Below are 24236 nucleotides of genomic sequence, written 5' to 3' on the forward strand. Positions count from 1 at the left end.
ACGAGAAAACTTTGGCTCCTGTTTGACACCCAGATCATTTATCAAACACAAAGTAACAGAGGCAGGAGTAACAGTATGAAACTTTTGCTGCCTCAGCTAGAAGAGGGTAATTCACACTGCCTGGGATGCGAAGGGGTGGGTGTCTGCTCTAAGGGGGTAAGCTTTATGCTGGGCTTTGAAGGAGGATCAGAAATCCCCTGGAGTGGACAGTCTGGCTACAGTGCACACATGCAGTTCAGTCTGTACCTGCGAGTATCACTACATCTCATCTTTCTGCCCTTACTGCTGAGTCACGGAGCTGGGAAAACTGCACGTAGAAGCACACAGAGACGGCAGCCACAGGTGAACCACACCTAACGTCTCTACATTCCAGATCTGAGTAGTGGAGTTCTTTCATACGAGCCAAGGAACTCACTAGTTTTTGTAAACGCTGTTTTTGAAGACGATAAAGGTAGACCCCACTCTCCTAATCGCCGTGGCATCAGCCACCACAGTGTCTTAACAATGGCAGCATGCAGTCTGCTGAAGCCTGGATGCTAGTGGGGTACGCTGATTGGCTGCTGGGTCAGGAGAGCCCTGAGGTCGGAGAGAGCAGGGGGACTGGTGGAGCTGCAGGGAAATGGGCGATTCCTAAGCCAGGCTGAGTCAGGGGAACATAGCCTGTTTCCACACCCAGGGAACTTCTGATTTTATGTACACTGAACAATTTTCTGACTTACGCACCTACCAACCAGGAGAGAGAGAGACCACAACAAATGAAGGACACTGGTTATAATGCCACCTGGACCTCCCAAGGAAACCAGAAATTTTGCGTTCTGGCTTAGCGACGTGTTCCGAAGCCGGACAGCACGACGCAGCCACCCTCAGCCTGACTGAATCAGGGTAGGCTACTGAGTTCTCCAACTGAGAAGACCGAGGGCCAGGCTGCTCTGTGGGCTGGTGACAGGGGACTGAGAGGGAGTCAGTGGGTCACGGGCCTCCCAGAAGGCGAGAGGATGGACGGTCTTCAAGTTGTTGCTGATGGGGGTGGCAAGGTCTGTCACCAAGTACGTGCGGGAGAGAGAGAGGATGGGAGAGAGGGCGGGGGCGAGGCAGAAGGCGGCAGCAGCAGGCAGAGCAGTGAGAAGTTCCCTGAGGGAGCGGAAGCAACCATGCTCCTCATCGTACAGCAGTCTATGGAACATTGCTGGCCCAGGGTGGGTGTACAACAACCATCTGTGGCATGAAGACGGGAAGGAGTGGGTTAGTGTCAGGAGGACAGGGAAGGCCTCCCAAGTATCTATCAAGGTGAGGGAGGAACATGAGGCTTTGGCACTGCTTTCACCTGGGCACAGCTAGTACCTAACGATGGTAACAGTGGTAACCGACCAGGGATGAAGCCAGTACCTTATAAAAAACCAAGCACAGCCAGCCAAGGAAAACCGGGAATGGGGATGCTGAGGGCGGCAGCTGGTCTCTGCGAGCAATGAAGCTCCCCTGGTTGTTTGGTCCTGCCTGCTTCACTGGGGCTTAATCCTGAAGAAGGCCCAGAAGCACACAGGCGGCATGGCGTGGGGGGCGGCGTGCAATTCTGATGGTTTCCTGGCAGGTCACTGCTAGTGGAGCGCAAAGCCTGGCTCACACCCACGCAGCACCTCTCAAAGCTGAGAGAAAACATCTGCCAACTTCAAAGAATCCCCAACAAGTGGGAAACGAAACGGCAGAGGGAGAATCCAGACAAGATCTGGCCGCCTTCAAAAGCCTGCGGGTCAGATTTCGTGTGTGAGTGATGGATTCCTCCAGGATCATGGGATGCCTTTACAATAGCTGCTGAGGTCTCCTACACTCAACCTGCTCCAAAGTGCATGCAGCTGCTGTTCCTGCCTCCTCACAGACGAGTCTATACACATCTTTTTTACAAAAAGAGATCACAGAGGGCTTGCCACAAGCAGATTTCTCTAAAAGTGTTTTTTGAGGGGTGGGTGTTGTGGCACAGTGGGTTGGGCTGCTGCTTGTGATGCCTGCATCCCATATCCCAGTGTATAGGATCAAATCCTGTCCCTGCCTTCCAATCCAGCTTCCCACTAGCGTGACTGGGGAGGCAGCAGGTGATGGCCCAAGTACTTGGGTCCTTGCCACCCACGCTGAGACCAGGATAGAGGCTGGAGCTCTTAGCTTCAGTAGGGCCCAGCCCTGCCTGCTGTGGGCATTTAGGGGAGGGAACCAGTAAACAGAAGGCCTTTCTCTCTCTCTCTTTGTCACTTTGCCTTCAAATAAATAAAATTAACAAATAAACTCTTTTAAAAATTCAACAAAAAGAAAACAAACAATTCAATTTAAAAGATAAAAATGCCAGGGCCAGCACTATGGCATAGTGGGTAAAGCTGCAGCCTGCAGTGCTGGCATTCCATATGGGCGCCTGTTCAAGTCCCGGCTGCTCCACTTCTGATCCCGATCTCTACTGTGGCCTGGGAAAGCAGAAGAAGATGGCCCAAGTCCTTGGGCCCCTGAACTCATGTGGGAGACCCGGAAGAAGCTCCTGGCTCTGGATCGGCACAGCTCCGGCCATTGCAGCCAATTGGGGAGTGAACCACCGGACGGAAGACCTCTCTCTCTCTCTCTCTGCCTCTCTGTAGCTCTGCCTTTCAAATACATAAATAAATCTTAGAAAAAAATAAAAGAAAAATAAAAATGCCAGAGGCTTGCATTGTGGCAAGGTGGGTAAAGCCACCTCCTGCAGCACTGGCATCCCATATTGGCTCTGGTTTGTGTCTCAGCTGCTCCACTTCCAATCCAGCTCTCTACTAATGGCCTGGGAAAAGCAGTGGAAGATGGCCCAAGTCTTGAGCTCTTGCTACACACACAGGAGACCCAGATGAAGCTCCTGGCTTCTGGCTTCAGCCTGGCCCAGCCCTGGCCATTGAGGACACCTGGGGAGTGAACCAGCAGATGGAAGATCTCTCTCTAACTCTGACTTTCAAATAAATAAATAAATCTTTAAAAAATAAAACTATAATTTGGCTGGTGCCGCGGCTCAACAGGCTAATCCTCTGCCTAGCACATGAAGTTCTAGTCCCGGTCAGGGCGCCGGATTCTATCCCGGTTGCCCCTCTTCCAGGCCAGCTCTCTGCTGTGGCCAGGGAGTGCAGTGGAGGATGGCCCAAGTGCTTGGGCCCTGCACCCCATGGGAGACCAGGAGAAGTACCTGGCTCCTGCCTTCGGATCAGTGTGGTGCGCCGGCCACAGCGCGCCGGCCACGGCGGCCATTGGAGGGTGAACCAACGGCAAAAGGAAGACCTTTCTCTCTGTGTCTCCCTCTCACTGTCCACTCTGCCTGTCAAAATAAATAAATAAATAAATAAAATAAAATAAAAATATAATTAAAATGCCATTTTAACCCACAATTTAGGTTAATTAATGAAGGTTTTTGAAGTCTTCAATTCTTTGGAAAGTAGGCTGAAATCACAGGCCAGCTTTTCACCAACCTGACATAAATCATCTGGCCTCCACTGGCATTTTGTACTCTTTAAGTACTCAATTTTTACCTCAAAACTGCTTCTAGAAGAGCTGTGCTCAGGATCAGTCTTTGGGAGATAATTCTAGCAGCTGACAGGTTCAGGAGAGGAAAACAACGAGAAAACATCAGGAACGAAGCTGGGTGCTTTTCAACAGTACAAGCCCCACAGCCAACAGTGTCTCTATGTCCACAAGGCATCTGTACAGGGATCACAATTGTGATCTGCTAGAAATGCATGATACAGGATGTTCAAAACTGGAGCGACGCACCCTTACACCCTCAGGGTTGAGTGAATCTCACCCCAAATCTCAATCTGAAGTTGTGGGCAATTTGCCAAATTTAGCAGTTTGCTATCTAATTTAAATGACCACGTCTCTGATCCTTAGTAACTGTGATCATCTTTACATATAAATTTAAAAAGTATACAAAAAAAAGGACAAAAGTCTACTGATAGTTTTGTAAAATTCTGGTGTAATTCTAGGAGCCTGTTTTAAACTTTAACTGATGAGCCTTCTTGAATTATCTTTATTGCCACTTTCTGTCACATTCTTTGCACTATAAATCATAATTGTGAAAATATTTTCTAAATAAAAATAAAATAAACAAAATAAGTAAAAATCAACGAATAGGTTAAGACTGACATCACTTTGATCTTTACTGGTTTTTCCTAAATGAGTATGTTAGTGTTTATTGAAACTTTGGGCTACTTAGAAGATCCCTTCCAGAATTCCCTTTGATAGTAAACTCTTCTTCTGAGCCTAAGAGATACAAACACTGAATCAGGCAGAAAACGATGACACACTTGAAATGAAACACATGGGGGTGGTGGGGGGCAAGGATTAGGTGTGTTTCGCTTGCTCCCATAATGTAAAAGGAATGCAGTATTGCTAGTAGTGAGAAGACAAATAACTTATGACTGTAAGAAAAAGCTACCTTATATTGCACAATTTGGGGGCTGGCGATATATGACAAAGCAAAACAGGAAGAAACTTAAAATACCTTTGTCTTGTGATATTTTCCTGGACGTAGCTTGATGGTGGCAAGGAGATTCTTCCATGTCGTGATCAGATTTGGAAGGAGAGGAGAGGGATGTGTCTCCCCAGGCAGAGGAGAAGGACTCCCTGTCTGGGTGCAGCGATTCTTCTTGGAATCCAGGAATGTGGTCAGGTGAGAATGGCACATCGCTAGCCACTGGGGTGAGGGGTGGAACACCAGAATCTGATTCTGGAGAAGAAGATCTTGAACCCTTGGGTAGAAGTGATTTGGTAATATGCATGTGGTTATAGAAACTGTTTGAAAGCTGTTGGTATAAGAGATTATAAAGGTTATGATACTGAGTATTGGTTCTATGCAATACTTACTTGGAAATAAGACCAATCACTTTTTTTTTTTTTAAGTGAATCCCCATGGAAACCGTGTTTGCTTGTTGGTTTACAGATAAGAATGCAAAGCTCGCAACAACTCACCAAGTTAACAGGGTAGCTAACACAGACAGCTACAACACACAGAAACAGAGTCAGCAGTTCCCAGTTGCTAAAGCCAACACAGTTGAACAGGAAAGCAAAATCCTCAAGAAACATGACAACAGGGATAACACTCTTGGTTAGCTCACTGGATTTGAATTACAACAGTGTGTAACACTGAGGAAGAAATCAGAGGACAAAGATGTGAACTCTTCCAGCCAAGACATAGATTTTAGTTGGGAAAAAAAATTCTCTTCCATATGCTGTAGGAAAAATGGTAGAGGCCAACACTGCAGTCCGGGTGCTCACCTTCCGCTCCAGACTGTCTTCCCCGTCTGTGGAACTGACGCTGTCATACAGTCTTGTCCTGGAAGGCCGCTGGCGCCTGTTCTTCACCGAGAGCTGGGCGCGGGTTTTCAGTGCTTTCGAATCCAGGCGCTCTGTCTCTGGGACTGCTTCGTTCAGGTCTAGGAAAAGAACATTGCAAAAGGAACAGTGAGAGAAAGCTTTGGAGCCCACAGACACTGACCACAAAGCTGTCAGTAACATTGGGCGAGAAACAAATGGCAACAATGATTGCCTGTCTGCTATCCCACTGGTAACAAAGAAGTCAGTGGGATTTAGGAGGAATGGAAAAGCCTGAAGGTTCAAATTCAATACTAAAGATAAAACCAACAACAAAAATGTAACATCAAAAGAACATAAAATCTTCCTGTGACACAATTATAAAAAGTGTTGATTTGTATTTGTTTATTTATGAGTGTGCATGTTGGGACCAAATATGCAAGAGGCAAGTATAGCAAAGTTGGGAGATCTAACAGAGGACAAAAACTTAAAAGTCAGATTGCCAGGTCAAGTGTGGCGTACAAAGGAGAGCTAGCAGCATACATTTTCTTTTTCTTATTGCTTTTTATGTTTTTGAAAGGTAGTGAGACAGGCACAGAGAAATCTCCCATCTGCTGGTTCATTCCCCAAATGCCCTCAGCAGGGTTGGGCCAGGAGCCTGAAATTCAATCTTGGTCTCATGTGTGTGGCTGTGACCTAGATACACCTATGCCATCACTGCTGCCGCCCAGGGTGGCAGGAGGCTACAACTGGAAGCGAAGGCAGGAAATGAACCCAGGCTCTCTGATATGGGATGCAGGTATTCCAAGTAGTGTCTTAACCACTACTCAAAATGTCTGCCCCAACATACACTTTCATAGCAAAATTTACTAATAGGTTGTGGTGGCTGTACCATTTTGGTCTTAATATATACTTTTCCACCCCAAACAGAATTTCTGAAAATCTAGCTTAATCCTCTTTGAATCATAGAGAAAGACCAAAGGGAAATTTGCTTCATCAGCAAATTGAAGACAGCCAAGGAAATAACACCAGACCTGGCTACACAAATGATGTTAACCAAGGACAAGTACTAAACTTACTACTCTGATGGGTGAAATAGGATAATTATGACCTTTTTCCCTCATTAACGTCTAAGTCTGCCAGTATACTCCAAGTTATCTGTATGTGCTCTGTCTCATTTCTCTTTCTGAATAGCTTTTCTCCAAACCAGAACCTGCATGGGTGTCCAGAGGAAGATGTCTGTCTTTAAATACAAAGACTCCAAGAGAAAAAAAGAAGAAAAACAGTTAAGTAGAATACAAAGAAAACAAAAGAATGAAGGCTACAGGGAGAGACCGATGTGATCCTCCTTGGTCTGGCTCTTAACATCTTTAATTTTGCTAATAAGATTTTAAGGTGGAACCTAGGAGTTAATATTCCAAAGAGGAAAGCGAAAGGTAACCCATGAACACACCTGGATATTGGGGAAATGGACTCTCCGTTTGGATATCTTTGGCATACAACTCCTTAGATCTGTACATACAATCACTCCTTAGAAATAGTAAAGTAGCTTGACCACTAATCCTATTTTATATTTTCAGGGTGGCAGTCACAACATGTACTTATGTTCAAGGAATGACTAGTTAAGTGCTTCTGGATTTAAACTTCTGAAAGTACAGCAGGCACGTGACACCGTGGGATGCCCATACACCATTGTGAAATGCCTGAATACTCCCCTTCCAATCCATCTTCCTGCCAGTGTGCACCCTGGGGGCAGCAGGTGATGGCTCCAGTACTGGAGTCTCTGCCAGTCATGTGGGAGACCCACACTGAGTTCTGGGCTCATGGCTTTGGCCTGGCGCACTCCTGGCTATTGCACATATTTAGACAGTGAACCAGCAGATGGGAGATCTCTCTGTGTCTGTCTCTCTGCTTCTCTCCTTCTGCCTTTCAAATATAATGAAAATAAAAGTTTATAAAAATAAAAGTAAAACTGAGTTGTAGAAAATTAATGTGTGCTGGAACTAATGGAATAAAACAATTTCCTGCCCTATCACTAGCTCAGGTAATTAATTTTGCAGCATGATTCTAAAGATGTGCTCTGAGTACGTTCTATTTCAAAACACAAGCAAAGCAGGACCCCAGGCTGTGCCTCTTGTGCCCTCAAAATCTGGCAGCTACCACATGGTTCTAACAAACAAAATTACCCAGGACAGTCATCCAATATTTACAGGAGGTTTTGACTTTACCTTTCCCATACTTGAACAAAGAGAGAATACCTTTAAAAGTTAGGCAATGTGGGTACACATAGAGAACAAGTAAATATGTTCTCATTAGGAGTCCCTTTGCTTTTTACATGTCAATGGAGAAAAAAAATCAACTCATCGATTACCTTAATTTTCTCCTTCCAATAAATTCTGTATTTGCAGCTGCCCATTAAGTGTTCATTAGTTGTGCTAATTGGGAGAAAGTCAACCTTACAAGCTTTGTTTACATATAAAATGTACGTGGAAAACCACATAGATGAAAATAATGTACCTAGAAATACCATAGTACCTGCATGTTTTATATCTTTTCTTTCTTTTTTTTTTCTTTTTTTGACAGGCAGAGTTAGACAGTGAGAGAGAGACAGACAGAGAGAAAGGTCTTCCTTTCCTTTGGTTCACCCCCCAAATGGCCGCTTTGGCCGGCACACTGCAGCTGGCGAGCTGCGCCGATCCGAAGCCAGGAGCCAGGTGCTTCCTCCTGGTCTCCCATGCAGGTGCAGGGCCCAAGCACTTGGGCCATCCTCCACTGCCTTCCTGGGCCATAGCAGAGAGCTGGCCTGGAAGAGGGGCAACCGGGATAGAATCCGGGGTACCGGCACCGCAGGCGGAGGATGAGCCAAGTGAGCCGTGGCACCGGCCCGTTTTATACCTTTTCTGTTTCATATCTGGATTGCACACTCTGTGATACAAAGCACTGTTACATACTCTGTCTCGCTTGTTCCTCACAACACCCCCAAGACACCACAGAACTATGTTTGCTCCTCTCCTGCAGCTCAGCATACTTGAGTAGCTTGCCTTCATTTGCACAGATATTTAGATGATAAGCTGCTACGATCATCCGACTGTTCTGACGTCCAGATGACTAAGTTAACCACTCTGATTTAGCTAGTGTTGAAAAAGCTAGTATCATAAGATTTGGGGGGAACCCCCTTTTATTTATTGTTTATTTGAGAAGCAGAGAGAGAGAGAGAGAGAGAGAGAGAGAGAGAGAGAGACCACTGTATGGCTAAGCGCCTACCTGGTAAGAATTTAATACCTGGGACCAGCGCTGAGACACAGTGGGTTAAAGCCCCAGTCTGCAGTGCCAGCATCCCACTTGGGTGCTGGTTTGAGTCCTGGCTGTGCCACTTCTGATCCAGCTCTCTGCTGTGGCCTGGGAAAGCAGTAGAAGATGGCCCAAGTCCTTGGGCCCCTGCACCCACGTGGGAGACCCAGAAGAAGCTCCTGGCTCCTGGCATTGGATTAGTGCAGTTCCAGTCATTGCAGCTAATTGGGGAGTGAACCAGTGGATGAAAGACCTCTTTCTCTCTCTCTCAATCTCAGCCTCTCTGTAACTCTGCTTCTCAAATAAATAAATCTTTAAAAAATTCAATATCATAAAAGTTCAATATTTTAGGTTTTAAAATCATATATGACATGATTAGTCTCAGATGTCTACTTCTACAATAGACTACTTTGTGAAATATCATTAATCTTCCATATATGTGGCAGTGAACATGAGAAAAAGGGAAGATATGATCTAAGATACAGAAATTTTTGCTTCATGGATGATTTCTTGCATGGCTGGTTTAATTACAGGTTCGGTTACTCACTGACAAAAGGACCCATGGAAGAAGCTCCACTTTTGTAAACACAGTTCCTTCTGCAATAGAATCCTGGCCATGGGGATGCACAATGGCATCCTACATCCAGGGCTACAGTAGCTACTCCATCAAGGGGTGCTCAACAAATAGAGTGACAGAATGAGGGGAAACTAGAGCAACTGATTAGCTGAAGGTAAGAGTGCAGAGAACTTATTCTGAGATTTCTGGCAACATGACTGTTCAGCAATTTGCAGGTGCTTGTGTCAAGACAACCCCCAAACAGCAATCTGGTGTATTTGCTTTAACATCAGCTGACTTGGTGTAAACCACTTGAAAACACACATGAAATTTTAACTATTAAATATGCAGAGAGCTGGAGTCTGAAAAAGCAGTGCCTTAAAGTGCATCCAAGTGGCCGACAACACACATCGCATGAAATTAATTTTTGAAGATCTAAAGGCAAGTATCTCAGAGGTGCTTCAAAGCAGTGATTCATGGATTATAAGCCAGTAATTTATAGTCCATTCTGACAAAAAAAAAAAAAAAACTTTATAAATGACCAGCAAAAGAACTGAGCTGAGAACATTTCAATAGTTCTTGTACCAGGAGGAAGCTGGAAGAAACTTTCATCAGAAGCCTCAACCAATGGCACCACACGAAACATAACCTCTTTAGAGCATTAGACAAGATGTAGATATATTCACAGAAGGAAAACGTGTGAGGCTTGTGTTTCTTAATAATTTAAGGGGTAATTTGTTTGGCCCCTAAGTACTTTCTTTATGTGTAATATGACAACATTAAACATAGCAACTCAAAATGACCTTGGGATTCTGGTCCAATCTGATTTTTCTTTTATTTTTTTTTTAAAGATTTATTTATTTATTTGAAAGGCAGAGCTACAGAGAGGCAGAGGCAGAGGCAGAGAGAGAGAGAGAGGTCTTCCGTCCAGTGGTTCACTCCCCAATTGGCTGCAATGGCCAGAGCTGTACCGATCCGGAACCAGGATCTTCTTCGGGTCTCCCACGTGGGTGCAGGGGCCCAAGGACTTGGGCCATCTTCTACTGCTTTCCCAGGCCATAGCAGAGAGCTGGATGGGAAGAGGAGCAGCCGGGACTAGAACCAGGGCCCACATGGGATGTTGATGCTCAGGCCAGGCCGTTAACCCGCTGAGCCACAGTGCTGGTCCCTGATTTTTCATATAAGGAAACAAAGGCTCAGAAAGGTAGGTCAGCTGTGTATGAGGGCACTTCAAAACGTTATTTAAAAAGTGGAATTAAAAGATGTTTATTTTGGTGCAACCCAATTTTGAAATCCGCGCAAAGTTTTCTGATAATATGAATTTTCATGAACTTTTTGAAGTCCCCTCATATGTACTGACTTCAAATTTATTTTGCACCAGGGGCTGGCACTGTGGCATAGTGGGTTAAGCTACTGCTTGCAGCTCTGGCATTGCGTAGGCACCAATTCGAATCCTAGGTGCTCTGCTTCTGATCCAACTTCCTGCTAATGCACCTGGAAAGTCACTGAAGATGGCCCAAGTGCTGCCATGCAGGTCCAGGCTCCTGGCTTTGGCCTGGCCTGGCCGTTGCCTTTGGGGAATGAACTAGAAGATGGAGGATCTCTTTCTCTGTTTCTGTCTCTTCCTATCACTCTACCTTTCAAATAAATAAATCTTAAACAATTCTTTTGCACCAAAGTAACTTTCCTTTTAGTTCTATCTTCCCACAAACCCTTTGATGTTTCCTGGTACTAATGTGTACCACACAATCTGTGGAAGAGACTGATTATAGCTCAGACCTCAGAAGTCAACGATCCTTACAGAAGGTTATTCTCAAGTCTGGAAGCTCTTCACCCCTTCTCTCCAGTGTACCTTGTACTGCGGTCCAGGAGGATCAGAGGAAAATGTCCTGTTGGCCCTCTGGTTTTGTATTTGTTTCTCTGTCAGACAGTGCAGTTTTGGAAACGGCCTGCCTATCTCTGATGCAAATGCAGCAAGCAATAAAAAAGTGGGCGGACTCAAAACAATCAATCAACCCAGCCAGACAAATCCAGAGAAGATAAGGAGTCTAGTGACAGAGCAGTTCGGAGTGGGTGGGATTCCACGTTCCCTTACCTGCATTTTAAGACCAAATCTGATGCTGCTCAAACTCAGCCTTTGAAAGAATTCAAGGGATTCAATTACCATGTTAGCAGCTGCTACGAAAAATGCCCTATGAAATTAGGATGTCCTATATCATATTACTACAGAAATGGTTGGTTCTCTAGATTGACGTTATTTTTGATGTAAAGCGGAACGCAGCCCGAGGACCACATAGATATAGGCAGCAAGGGAACTCGGGCCATGGAGCGGCTTATCCACGTGGTCCGTGCCACAACCTCTCTGCATTCATGCCTGGCTTGGGCTATTATCATCACACCTCAGGCCTGGCTGGGGCTATCATCAACTGAAAAGCTGAGCATAACGAGGCACCGGGTGGCATTTTAACACGTGGGCAGAATCTGCCTATCATTCAGTCACTGCAAGTTCCTAAAAGTCACCCCCCCCCGGGGGGGGGGTGGTCTGGGCTGATCACACTGCATCCAGGCAGTAGGGGAATGTGTCCCAGAGGAGTAGCGTCAAATAGTTATTGTGTCAGAGCCCTGAACTCTGTCTTCCTTGAACAGAAGCCAGATGAGTGGCGCTGCCATCAGACTGGGCAATTTACCACCCCTTTCTGTCTCCCGGGACCCTCCATTGCACAAGGGGCATAACAATAATCTAACAGAATAGTAACTGCATCATTACGAAGGCTCACCGCGCTGACGGACATGAAAGCGACTGGTACCCGGACACACATAGAATGCAGAACCTGTATTGACTGACACGAGGAAATCAGCAAGCTGTTGAATAAATCAAATTGCAGAAGACATACAATCATTTAAAATATTTACAGAACAAGAACACCGAATATGAGGGCACTTCAAAAAGTTTGTGGAGAAACAGAATTAAAAGATAAGCCTATTTTGCCTCCCAAAATTCTGAAATGTTTTTCATAACATGCATTTTCCATGAATTTTTGAAGACCTTCCAAAAATACAATTTCAGAATCTCTTGCACCAAAATAAACTTACCTTTTAATTCCATTTTCCATGAACTTTCTTAGCACCCTCATATATATATATATTTTTTTGACAGGCAGAGTGGATAGTGAGAGAGAGAGAGACAGAGAGAAAGGTCTTCCTTTGCCGTTGGTTCACCCCCCAATGGCTGCTGCGGCCGGCGCAGTTTTCTCACAACCACAAACAGAGGGGCAACTGAATTTCAGGTCCTAATTCTAGGAATTTCAATGCAGATGCTCAGTTCTAATTTTACAGAAACTCGGTCTTAGACATCTTTTATGAAATGCGTGGTCTGCCATGAACAACCTACAGGAGCCCAAGGCAACAGTTCGTATACAAACTACCCCAGGTGCAGCATCTTCTTCTATCTTTTAGCAAATCAGTTGGAGAGACACAAACAGCACTCAGCAGCTGCTTTACTCCTCAAATGCCTGCAGCAGCTGGCGCTGGGCAGCCAAAGCCAGTAACTCAATCCAGGTCTCCCACGTGGGTGGCAAGAACCCAACTGTGCGAGTCATCGCCACTGCCTCCCAGAGTCTGCATGACCAGGGCGTCAAACCCAGGCACTCTGATGTGGACACAAATGTTCTAAGTGGCATCTCAATGGCTAGGCCAAATGTCTTCCGTTCCTTCCTATTTGTAGATCTCTCTTCCCTGATTTCCTCGCCTATTCTTTTATTCAACTTTGCCTTAATGTAACTCTACGGCTATCTTCCAATCTATATGATTAGGATTATATGATGGACCTGATCATATACCTAAATATAAGAAATGCTTTGGGGCATAATCTGTCTTATGAAGTTTCCTTGGAAAGGAATGTCGCACATTTGACTTAAAATTATCTTTACTTCCAGCAAATCATAGTCTACATTATAAACTAAAAGCAAATAAAATCCAAATGCCAAAATAAAATGTGCAGAAGCCCAAATATCACTAAAAACTCATTCTAGAAGATAATTTTATGTTTCCTTTAAAAACAACTTTAGCTATCTTCTATTATGAGGGTACTTCAAAAGATTTGTGGAAAAACGGAATTAAAAGATAAGTATACTTGGATGCAAAAAAATGTTTAAGCTCCAGGCACAGAGTTCTCACAATGTGCATTTCCATGAACTTTTGAAGATCCCCTCATATGTACAGTTTTCAAATTATTTTTGCACCCAAATATTTCCATTTTTCATGAACTTTCTGAAATACCTTGCGTATACCTCAGTATGACTGAAGGTTCTCGTGGCTTCTGTGAACTTATAAAGATGGAGTAGAAATATGAACCAAATAGAGTTGTCCTCGTGAAATGGAATGCCTCTCTGTGAGTGAGTGTCCCATTGACTCGGCAACAGTAGTTTTAATGGGTTACACATAGACAGATTCAAGCCCTGTACAGAGCAAGGGAAGTAATTTAAGTGGTTTGCTTTTTGAGTAAAAGGACAGATTTTTTTGCTTTAATGATAAGCTAAAAAATAATCAGTAAATATTGATTTCTCATTTGTTTGGCTTGTTCATTAAAATTTTCCATAGTGATTTACCAGGAATGTTCACTCTTTCATTAGTGCAATTCAATAACACTTCATTGTAAAAATTATTTATAGGGAATGAAAAAGAACTGAAAATGAATTGTTCATGAAAAATGAAAATTGTGGAAATTTACCAAGAAATTATACTTGTTATACTTGTATGCATGATAAAAAAAAAAAAGTGAATTCCAGAAATCCCCTTACCCTGCTGGAGAACTGAGCAACGAGAGAGGGCTTTTAGTTAGTAACAGCCTCATCACTTTGTGTCTAACGCTCCTGTGTGAGGCATTCCTGGTCACGCGTTCACTTCCCATTTAACGAATTGTGGTTGCCATCAAGCCTTTACCCTTATTTTGGAATTCTGGGTCCCACTGCTAAAAGCGAATGAGAAAGGCTCTCTCACGTTCTCTGGGAAGTAAATCAAGCACGCGCATCAGGCACAGGTATTTGAAAAGAATCACTAACATTGAGGGCAGGAGAGAAGACAAAAAGGACAAGGAAAATGATTTCCCTGAGGAGTTGAATGACCTCAGGGACCCCTTATGATATATGTGCCTGGCTAGTACTAGCCCTTTTTTTCCCTCCTAAACCTAAATGTAATATTTTAAGCCTAAAAAAAAAAATCTATGGTTTTTTCTTACCTTTCAAAATTATTAAAAATTTTCCACTTTTAAATACTTTATTCATACAAAAATTGCCATATTTTATATGTAAGTCAACACTGGTGTACCTGTAGCAAGTCTAGACAGTTACACAGTACTGCTGAGGCCCTCCCTCCCTGGGACCTACTTCTAGCCATCCCTAAAGAACACACTGGTTAGTTTTCCATGTCGGTTAACTTTCTATAATTAGTGACGAGTTATATACAATGTTCTGCCTGTTGCTTGTTTGTTCAGCATGATGCTGAAAAGTGTCACTAGGATCAATACACTTCTTACTGTTGCGACTGCGCACAGTGTAGCTGATAGTAAGTCCGTGTGCACACCGCGGCCAGAGTTTACAGAGGGTGATTTACACACAGAAGTGAACTTGCTGGGCCACAGAATTTCCATACTCTGTTTCACTGGCTAATACCAAATTGTTTCAACCAACAAACTGTATGAATTTGCCTTCTGCTCACACATGCCTGCTGACATCTATTGCTGTGACACTTTATCTCTGCCATTTGCTTCAGCTGTGTTGGTGAGGTTGCATGTCTTATTTGCGGTTTCACTGTGAGCTGCTGGCTCCTGTATCTTGTTCACTTTTCTGCTGTATTAGTTGAGCTCTTAATGGATTCTGGTTAGCAATACTTCTTTCTTAGCTTTATGTGCTACAAATATATTCTCTCAATTTTTGGATTTCTTTCCAAGCAGCTTATCATATCTTTGGATGACCACATTTTCTTAATATTACGGTGGTCAAACTTATCAAACTTTTCTTATGATTTAGAATTTTTACATCTTATACAAGAACCCATAGACATTTTCTTCCAAAAGTTGTAAATACTGCCTTTCTTATTTGGAACTGTACTCCATTTGGCGTTAGTTCTTTACGGTGTGAGCTGGGTTCCCATTTCCATTTGGAAAAGGATGGCCACTTTTCCCAGCACCACCCTCCCCCACTGCCAATCTGCAGTGTAGTTCTGTGTTCTTCACACGAATGCGTCTGTCTGCTACTGATTCTGGTCTATCCTCAATGGCGGAGACCACGCCACACTGCCCCAGTCACTTTCACCTCACAATGAATCTCTGAGTCTGGAGGAACGTGTTCTTCTTCAAGAGTACCCTAACTTCCGGACCAAGTTCTGCATCCACAGACATTTTAGAAACTATGCATCAAGTCCCAAGGGAGACAAAAGGAAACAAAGCAAAACAAAACCTGTCCAAATTCTGATAAACTATATGGGATATAAGATTCATTTGGCATAACAGCATTTTTACAATATTGGGGCTTCCTTTCATTTTAAGATGTATTTTTTTAAGATTTATCTATTTATTTGAAAGTTAGAGTTACGCAGAGAGAGGAGAGGCAGGGAGAGAGAGAGAGAGGTCTTCCATCTGATGGTTCACTCCCCAATTGGCTGCAAAGGCTGGAGGTGCACTGATGCAAAGCCAGGAGCCAGGAGCTTCTTCCAGGCATGGGCCATCTTCTACTGCCTTCCCAGGCCATAGCAGAGAGCTGGATTGGAAGTGGAGCAGCAGAGTCTCTAACCAGTGCCCATATGGGATGCCGTGCTTCAGGCCAGGGCGTTAACCTGCTGCATCACAGTGCTGGCCCCAAGGGGTTTCCTTTCTCTTACAGCTTGTTTTTGTTATTATTATTTTTTTAATTATAAAGGGAGGGGGGAGAGGGGGAAAGGGAGAAGGAGGGAGGGATTTTCTATTCACTAATGCAGTCCACAAATGCCCACAGAAGGCAGGGCTGGGCCAGGCTGAAGCCAAGAACTCCAACCGCGTTTCCCACATGGGTAGAAGGGATTCGAGTCCTTGAGCCATCACCAGCTGCCTCCCAAGGTGAGCATTAGCAGGAAGCTGCATCAGAAAAGGAGGCAGCATTTGATGTAGGAACTCTGACATGGAGTGCTGGCATCCCAAATGGTACCTTGACCTTCTACAGCACCTTCTTCTCATCTATGTAGTTCTTCAATGTTTCCCCATGGCCTTTGGACATCTTTTGTTTATTACTGGTTGCAAATTCTATTGCTATTGTAAATAGTATCTGGTAAAAAAAATGCATTTTTTTATGTGTTGGAATTATGTCTAACAATTCTAACAGTCATTTACCCCACTAAACTCATACATTCTAAAGACTTGTAGGCTCTTGAGTATTTTTATGTTCTCAGTTTCACTGCCAATGAATGAGAATTTTGCTTTTCTTCCCACTCTTTAAATCTTTAATCTCTTTTGCTTGTCTGATAGTAATTGTTAGGACTTCTAGAGCAACATTAAATAGAATGGTAATGGTACATTTAGTGATGAAATATTAAACAGCTTTTGTAACAGCAATTCTTGATTTTCACATCTTACCACTTAATGTGATGTTTGACACAGGGGCTTTCATTAGCCTCGCAATATCAAGTTAAGGAAAGCCTCCATGTTTCTAGCTTGATAAAACTTGCTATGAGCAGGTATTAAACTTTCTCACATGCCTTCATCTGTTGACATAATTCTACTCATTTTCCCTCCAGTTCACGTTTAAACTGTATGAGAAGGTTTTCCAATGTTAAGCCAATTTTGTGTTCTTTGCATAGACCTAAGTTGGTTATATTATATATAAGTAATAACTACTTTAAGTATATTTCTGGGTTCAGCTCCCTAATATTTCACTTAGGATACTTAATATCATTCAGTGTAACTTTATTTTCCCTCAAAAATCAGTCTGCATTTTGAGATCATTCTTCTTAGATCAGTTGTCTTCCTTTTGAAATACATATATTCTTTAGAAATTCATTTTGTGGGAGTACATGGTGGAAAACACTCAGTTCAATTCACCTGAAACACTTCTTTCTTATTTTTAAAATACATTTTTGCTGCTGGCGCCGCAGCTCAATAGGCTAATCCTCCACCTGCGGTGCCAGCACACCGGGTTCTAGTCCCGGTTGGGGCGCCGGATTCTATCCCGGTCGCTCCTCTTCCTGTCCAGCTCTCTGCTGTGGCCCGGGAGTGCAGTGGAGGATGGCCCAAGTCCTTGGGCCCTGCACCCCATGGGAGACCAAGAAAAGCACCTGGCTCCTGGCTTTGGATCAGCGAGATGTGCTGGCCGCAGCGGCCATTGGAGGGTGAACCAACGGCAAAAAGGAAGACCTTTCTCTCTGTCTCTCTCTCTCTCTCATTAACTCTGCCTTTCAAAAAATAAAATAAAATAAAATACACTTTTGCTAATTACACAGGTTCACAGTTATTTTCTGTCAGCACTTTGAAGACATTGTCTTTATATTTTCCTCTACTTGCGAGGTAAAGTAACAGAGTTTGTATAAGAGGAGAGAGAGAGAGAGATCTTCCACACATTGGTTCACTCTCCAAATGCCTACAACAGCCAGTAGTGGGACCAGGCCAAAGCCAGAAGCCCAGAACTCCATCCCGGTCTCCTACGAGGGTGGCAGGGGCGAAAGCACTTGAGCCCCGGACCTGTCTCCAAGGATGCATAAGCAGGAAGCTGGACTGGAAGCAGAGCAGCTGGGAGTTGAACTGGCACTCCGATATGGGATGGGGTTATACTAAGTGACAGCTTAACTCCCTGCATCACAATGCTGAAACCTGCTCTCAGATGTTAACACAGTTCTTTTCCATTGGATACTTCAGACTCTCTGGGTACTCAGAATTTTCTTTGTCTTTGGTATTTTATTATAATGTACGTAATTATAGATTTATTTTTATTTATCTCACCTAGAATTTTTGGACTTTTAAATAATTTACCCTTAATAATCCTACTTTGAGAAATCTATTCAAAAAAATAACAGGAAAACAAAATTATATACCCATGAGGTGAGTCATTATAGCCCTATTTATAAATGGTAGCCAATTCTTATTTGAATGCCACTAAAACCCTAGTTCCCTTAACTTGTGGAGAGAGGTTTCCTCTGTTTCAGATTCTAGCTGGTCTTAGATAACTCAATATCAGTTAAATTTTATAGCTAACATGGACTTCATCCACCTGGTACATGATTTGATAAGGTTTTGCCTGGTGATAAAATATATGTCAGAGAAGTTACAAGAAATCCATGAGAAAAACTGGAAGTGGACGTTTGGGATTCTGTATGATTTCTAGGGTATTATAAAATTCTCAGTGTGTTGGCAGGGGTACACCAGCTATAGTGAAACATGAGGGAAGCAGCTAAGCATGATATTTTGCAAATTCTATGGCACAAGTGCTGGAGACACTGCTGAGTGTGCTGGTGGGGGTCCCAATTCAGGGGCCCTGGAGTGCTCTTTCTCCCTGTTCTCTAAACCAGCTCTCAGGTTCTTGCTGAAACCAGGACCTCTTCTGATTAGCTGCTGGTCACAGTTCATCATTTCATGGAGCTCACAGAAATATTAACTTTAATGAAACAGTTAACGATGATGACTTCCACAGGTGGGCAGTAAGACCCTGGTCAAGATGTCTGCCTCCCACGTTACAGTACCAGGTTTGACTTCTGGCTCTGGCTCCCGACTCCGGCTTCCTGCTGGTGCAGACTCTGGGTTACAGCAGCAATGGGTGAAGTAATGGATTCCTGCCACCCATGCGAAAGACCTGGGTTGTGGTCCCAGCTCCTGGCTTTGGTCTGGCCAAGCCCCGGCTACTACAGGCATGTGGGGAGTGAACCAGGGTACGTGAACGTGTGTTTTCTCTCTCTGTCACCCTGTGCCTTTCCTCTTGCCCTTTTCCCTCTCCCTTCCTGTCCCTCTCAAGAACATTTTTTAAAATATGTCTTTCAGCCTCCACCACTATTCAGAGACTACTATAAAGGATCAGCTTAGGCCGGCGCCGTGGCTTAACAGGCTAATCCTCCGCCTTGCAGCGCCGGCACACCGGGTTCTAGTCCCGGTTGGGGTGCCGGATTCTATCCCGCTTGCCCCTCTTCCAGGCCAGCTCTCTGCTATGGCCCGGGAAGGCAGTGGAGGATGGTCTAAGTGCTTGGGCCCTGCACCCGCATGGGAGACCAGGAGAAGCACCTGGCTCCTGGCTTCGGATCGGCGTGGTGCGCCGGCCGCAGCGGCCATTGGAGGGTGAAACAACGGCAAAAAGGAAGACCTTTCTCCCTGTCTCTCTCTCTCACTATCCACTCTGCCTGTAAAAAAAAAAAAAAGGATCAGCTTAAATACTCAGTACAACATTTGTTGTCAATAATGCTAATCTCTGTATGTGCTCAGTGCGATACAAATATCTAACTGGCAGGGTCTCATTTCATTCTCACCAGCACTATTTTCAGAATTTTATAACTATTCCACTTCTCTGAGGCCAGAGAAATGAAGTAACTTGCTTCTACTCAAACAATGAATAGGTAGAAGAGTTGATATTTAAAAACAGGTCTGCCTGACTCCAATTCCACGCTGTTTCTTATTCTATTATATCTGCTGACCCAAGTATGAATTATTCTAGTTTTTGAAAAAAAAAAACAATTTCATAATTATTAAGTTGTTAGCTTATCCAAGTTGTATATTGCTACTTGCTTTACACCTTGGAATTCTTTAGGGTTTATGTTTTATTGGATAAACAAGTAAATTTCAGATTAAACCATAATCACATAAAACAAGTAAAAAATCCATCAGGAATAAACATATATTGCCATGGGCTAAAGATGTGATCCCCTCAGAATCTATTGAAGCCCTAACCCCCAGTACCTCTGAATGCTGACTGTGTTTGGAGATAGGACTTTACAAAGGAATTAAGTGAAAACAAGGAGACAGGGGGCAGGGTGCGACCTTATAAGAAGGGGAAATGTGGCCGGCGCCATGGCTCAACAGGCTAATCCTCCGCCTTGCGGCCCAGCACACTGGGTTCTAGTCCCGGTCGGGGTGCCGGATTCTGTCCCGATTGCCCCTCTTCCAGGCCAGCTCTCTGCTGTGGCCAGGGAGTGCAGTGGAGGATGGCCCAAGTGCTTGGGCCCTGCACCCCATGGGAGACCAGGAGAAGCACCTGGCTCCTGCCTTCAGATCAGCGCGGTGGCCACTGGAGGGTGAACCAACGGCAAAAAGGAAGACCTTTCTGTCTCTCTCACTGTCCACTCTGCCTGTCAAAAAAAAAAAAAAAAAAAAAGAAGAAGAAGAAGAAGAAGAAGAAGAAGAAGAAGAAGAAGGGGACAGGTGGGCCTGGATGTCTAGAGAGAAGAGAATGTGAAAGCACAGGGGGAAGAGGGCCAGCTCCTGGTCAAGGAGAGGCCGACCCTGCTGACACCTTGAACTCCACCTTGAACTCCTGCTGCCAGAACAGAGAGATGACAGATTTCTGCTCTCTAAGCCACCTGGTCTGTGGTCCTCGGTGATGGCAGCCTAGGAACCCTGTGCAGGAATGGTTGCGCGCTTTGTCACTGTTCCTCTCAGTCTGTTTAGAAAAGCAATTATGGGCTGCACTACAAGAACTGAATAAGGAACCAGCACCATATTCTTATCTCAAGGTCAAAGTCAATGGGATTGCTGAACCCAAACATACAAAATTCATACAAATCCATTTTAGTGTAAAGCTGCTTCTTCTAAGGGCTTTTGTTAACTCCTTGGTATCATGTCTAATGAAGCAAAGAATACAAAGGCACATTCCCTTTTAAGCAGATGAAAGGATTTTATTTTCTTCATCCAGCAGTCATCAGAGTCACTGGAAAATCTCCACCAGACAGTCAGCTGTTAACTTTCCATTCAGCCATTCTATAATGGAAACGGTCATTTTCTGGTGGGAATTTTCTAATTTGGAATTTATTTCTAAATAACAATTCCTTATAGCTTATCTCAGCTCCATGGATAGGATTCACACATGTTTCCAAAATATTCTATTTCTGCAGGTACACCAGGTAATATTACTTTAAAGCCAGTCACATCCTCGAATCAGTTCATCTTGGCTGATGTGGCTTTAGGTTACGTCTATACAAATTTTTCAGACTAAAATTCCTTTGGTCTTCTTTGGAACTTCATTTTCCCATTTGTCTTTGTGAACAAATGTGTTCATTCATTTATTTCAATGAAGGGAATCTGCCCAGTCAATGGGTGAATAGACAGGCATGCCTCTCTATTGTGAAACGTAACTGCTGTACAGCTTAAATCTCACAGAAATGCGTAACTCTATCTCCAGATTAACTGTGTGTTAAGGGACACAGATACGTTCTCCATTAAAGACACAGAAAATCACACTTAAGGCATTTGGCAAGGAGTAAAACCTGTAGCACATTTCCATTCAATATTTTATTAAAAGCTCACGTAATCACTATTTTAAATTTGGATTTAAAGTGTACTCTATGTGTTATGTATAATATGCAATAATATGAGAGGGAACATGCAGTATTCCACATATGAAGATACAACGTGTGGTATCTGTCCTTCTGTGTCTGGTTATTTCATTTAATGTAATGATACAAAGAACTTGAATGATATAAGGAACTTGAAGATAGGAGCTCGGAGGCTCCAAACACAAAAGACAAAGAAATGGAATAACCTCTCCCTCATAGGATTAGTTCAAACTATGTACATGTGTTGAAAAGTTATATTTGTCCTTAAAAATGTGTCACTATCACGTTAATCCAAAAATTATTTTTCTTTAAAAAAAAAAAAAAAAGCTCATTTAAGAACAATGCCACTTGGCTGAGAGACATCTTAATGAATTTTGGCCCATTTTCTCCTATAAATGTCTTAAGTTCTACCTGTAGGTATCCATTAAAATTCAAAGAAATATTAATTCATGGAAAACTGAAATATAAAATTTGATTAATCCAAAAGAAGGCAAGAAAGTAAATTTAAAAAAAAAATAAAGCTAGAAAAAAGGAAACAAATGGTAAGATTCTATTTTTAAACTCTATATAATGGTAAGTCAACTAAATAGGAACTTTCTAAATATTCATAGAATATAATAAAAGCAAATACATATACTGCTTGCAAGAGACAAAACATTGTAAGTAAGAGGATGAGAAAAGACATACCATTCAAACGCTAACCAAAAGAAAGCTGACATAGCTCTTCAGATACCAGGTAAAGTAGTTAGTCAGGGGAATTATTAGAAATAGAGGTTCGTTTCCTAATGATTAAGACAATCTACCAGGAAGAGACACCATTTCTAATTCAAATGCACCTGTTAACACCAGCTCAGCTGAAATTGACATAATCAAAGCTTTAAATAACACGGTTATTCAAAACAAAAAATTTTTGACCTTATATACATGATAGGCTTCTATCTGCACACAAAGCTAGAGGAGCAGGGTGCTAGGTGCCATCATCTCTTATCCATCCCCTCCCCAGTAATTTAATTGCTTTTACTGATTCATATATTTGTGTAATGCTATTAGGTTACATAGAGGGTCACTGTGTGAAAATGTTCTAGCAAAATCATCAATGGCTTTACTATAAGGGCATTATCAATATTAATAGCACCGTTTGCCACAAACCCTGCATCATTCTATCTCATTACCAGTAGCTGAGCTTCTCTTCAGCTGTTTTTTTTTTTCTCTTGTGAATTATGTAATTGACAGGAGTTTCCACTTCCTTGTGGAAACAGAAAGTTTAGAAGCAGACTGAGGGCCCAGGCTTGGGGAGAGCATCAGGTTAGGTGAAGGTACTCATAGCTGCATTTTGGGCTCTACTGTGAGCTCAAACTCACTCCCCCTTTCTTATATTACTGCATTAAACTCACCCTATCCTGCCATATAAGGTGTCTTTTCAATTTACTTCCAGACAGACATGAATGAATGAGTGATAAGGATCAGAAACACCCAGGGGTTTGGGGCTGGCCTGGCGATGCCAGCATCCCTATGGGAGTTCGGGTTTGAGTCCCAGGTGCTCTGCTTCTAGCCAGCTTCCTGTGAACGTGCCTGCAGAGGCAGCTGAAGATGTCCCAAGTGCTTGGGACCCCACTACCCATATGGGAAAGCAGGAGGGGTTCTAGGCTGTTGCAGCCATCAGGGGAGTGAATCAGAGGATGGGAGATCTCTCTCTCTCTCTCTCTCTCTCTCTGTCTCCCACTGTCTCTGTCACTTTGGGAAAGAGAAAAGAACAAAGAGAAGAGAAGAGAAAAAAAGAAAAGAAGAGGGAAGAAAGAAAAGAAGGAAGGAAGGAAGGAAGGGAAGAAGGAAGGAAGAAAGGGAGGAAGTAGAGTGAGAGAAAGAGAAAGAAAGGGGAAAGGGAAGAGAGGAGGGAGGAAGGAAGGGAGGGAGGAAACACAGGGGCAGGAAAGGTATTGGTTATGTCCTCTTGTCCTTTCTGATAAAGACCTTACTCAAATCTGGGTAAATTTCAGAGAAGTGGTTCAATTCAGAGCAGACCAGAGTATCAACCAAGTGGTTGGGGCCTGATGACCAGGTAATTGGCTGGCTCAGAAAAGCTCAGCGAAGTCCTGAGTTTGGGGCCAAGTGTACTGGGTTCACGCGCAGAAGCTACTTCTGGGGAATCTGAGGCCTTACTGCGACTGCCAACCACTTTGTGGGAAAAGAAAAGGGGAAAGAGGAGGGAGCGAGAAGGTGCCATTCTCAATATCTTATGCTCCTTCCTCCATGATGTTTTTAAATAAGCTAGAAAGTAGCTAAGAAATAAATACAAATAAATCTTTAAAAACAGAAATATTCCTTTCTTAAAAGACGCACAAGATTGAGTAATCCCAGCCACAATCGACTCTGAAAGCCCAGACTATTCTACAACCTTGGATCTTGCACTCTAAGTCTTTTTCTGCTTGCTCGGTTCTCATTAGAGTGAAGGAAGAGTAAGCCAATAAAGGAGCTAACTATAAATGCTTAAGGCGCCCTCCACATTCACACCTTTGTAAAGACAGCACGCTGTGTTATCTAACTAGCCATCCATGGCTGAGCCGGGGGCGGGGTGTGAGAAGGAAGCAGCATT

General features: G+C 43.5%; 1 protein-coding gene across 7 annotated transcripts in view; it reads right to left on the reverse strand.

The window, feature by feature from the left end:
- Positions 1–24236, reverse strand: part of PPP1R9A (protein phosphatase 1 regulatory subunit 9A) — a 326933-nt gene that overhangs the window by 26481 nt on the left and 276216 nt on the right. For 5 of the 7 annotated variants that reach the window (XM_062178639.1, XM_062178638.1, XM_062178636.1 and 2 more), the window contains 2 exons: positions 5269–5426; positions 4496–4742 (listed from right to left, as the gene is read on the reverse strand). In XM_062178639.1, coding sequence (XP_062034623.1) covers positions 4496–4742; positions 5269–5426 — 405 coding nt within the window. Of the gene's footprint in view, positions 1–4495; positions 4797–5268; positions 5427–24236 lie in introns of all 7 variants that reach the window. The other 2 variants (XM_062178637.1, XM_062178634.1) reach the window with 1 other exon arrangement.

This window comes from Lepus europaeus, chromosome 20, assembly GCF_033115175.1.
Source record: "Lepus europaeus isolate LE1 chromosome 20, mLepTim1.pri, whole genome shotgun sequence".
Lineage (NCBI taxonomy): Eukaryota > Metazoa > Chordata > Mammalia > Lagomorpha > Leporidae > Lepus > Lepus europaeus.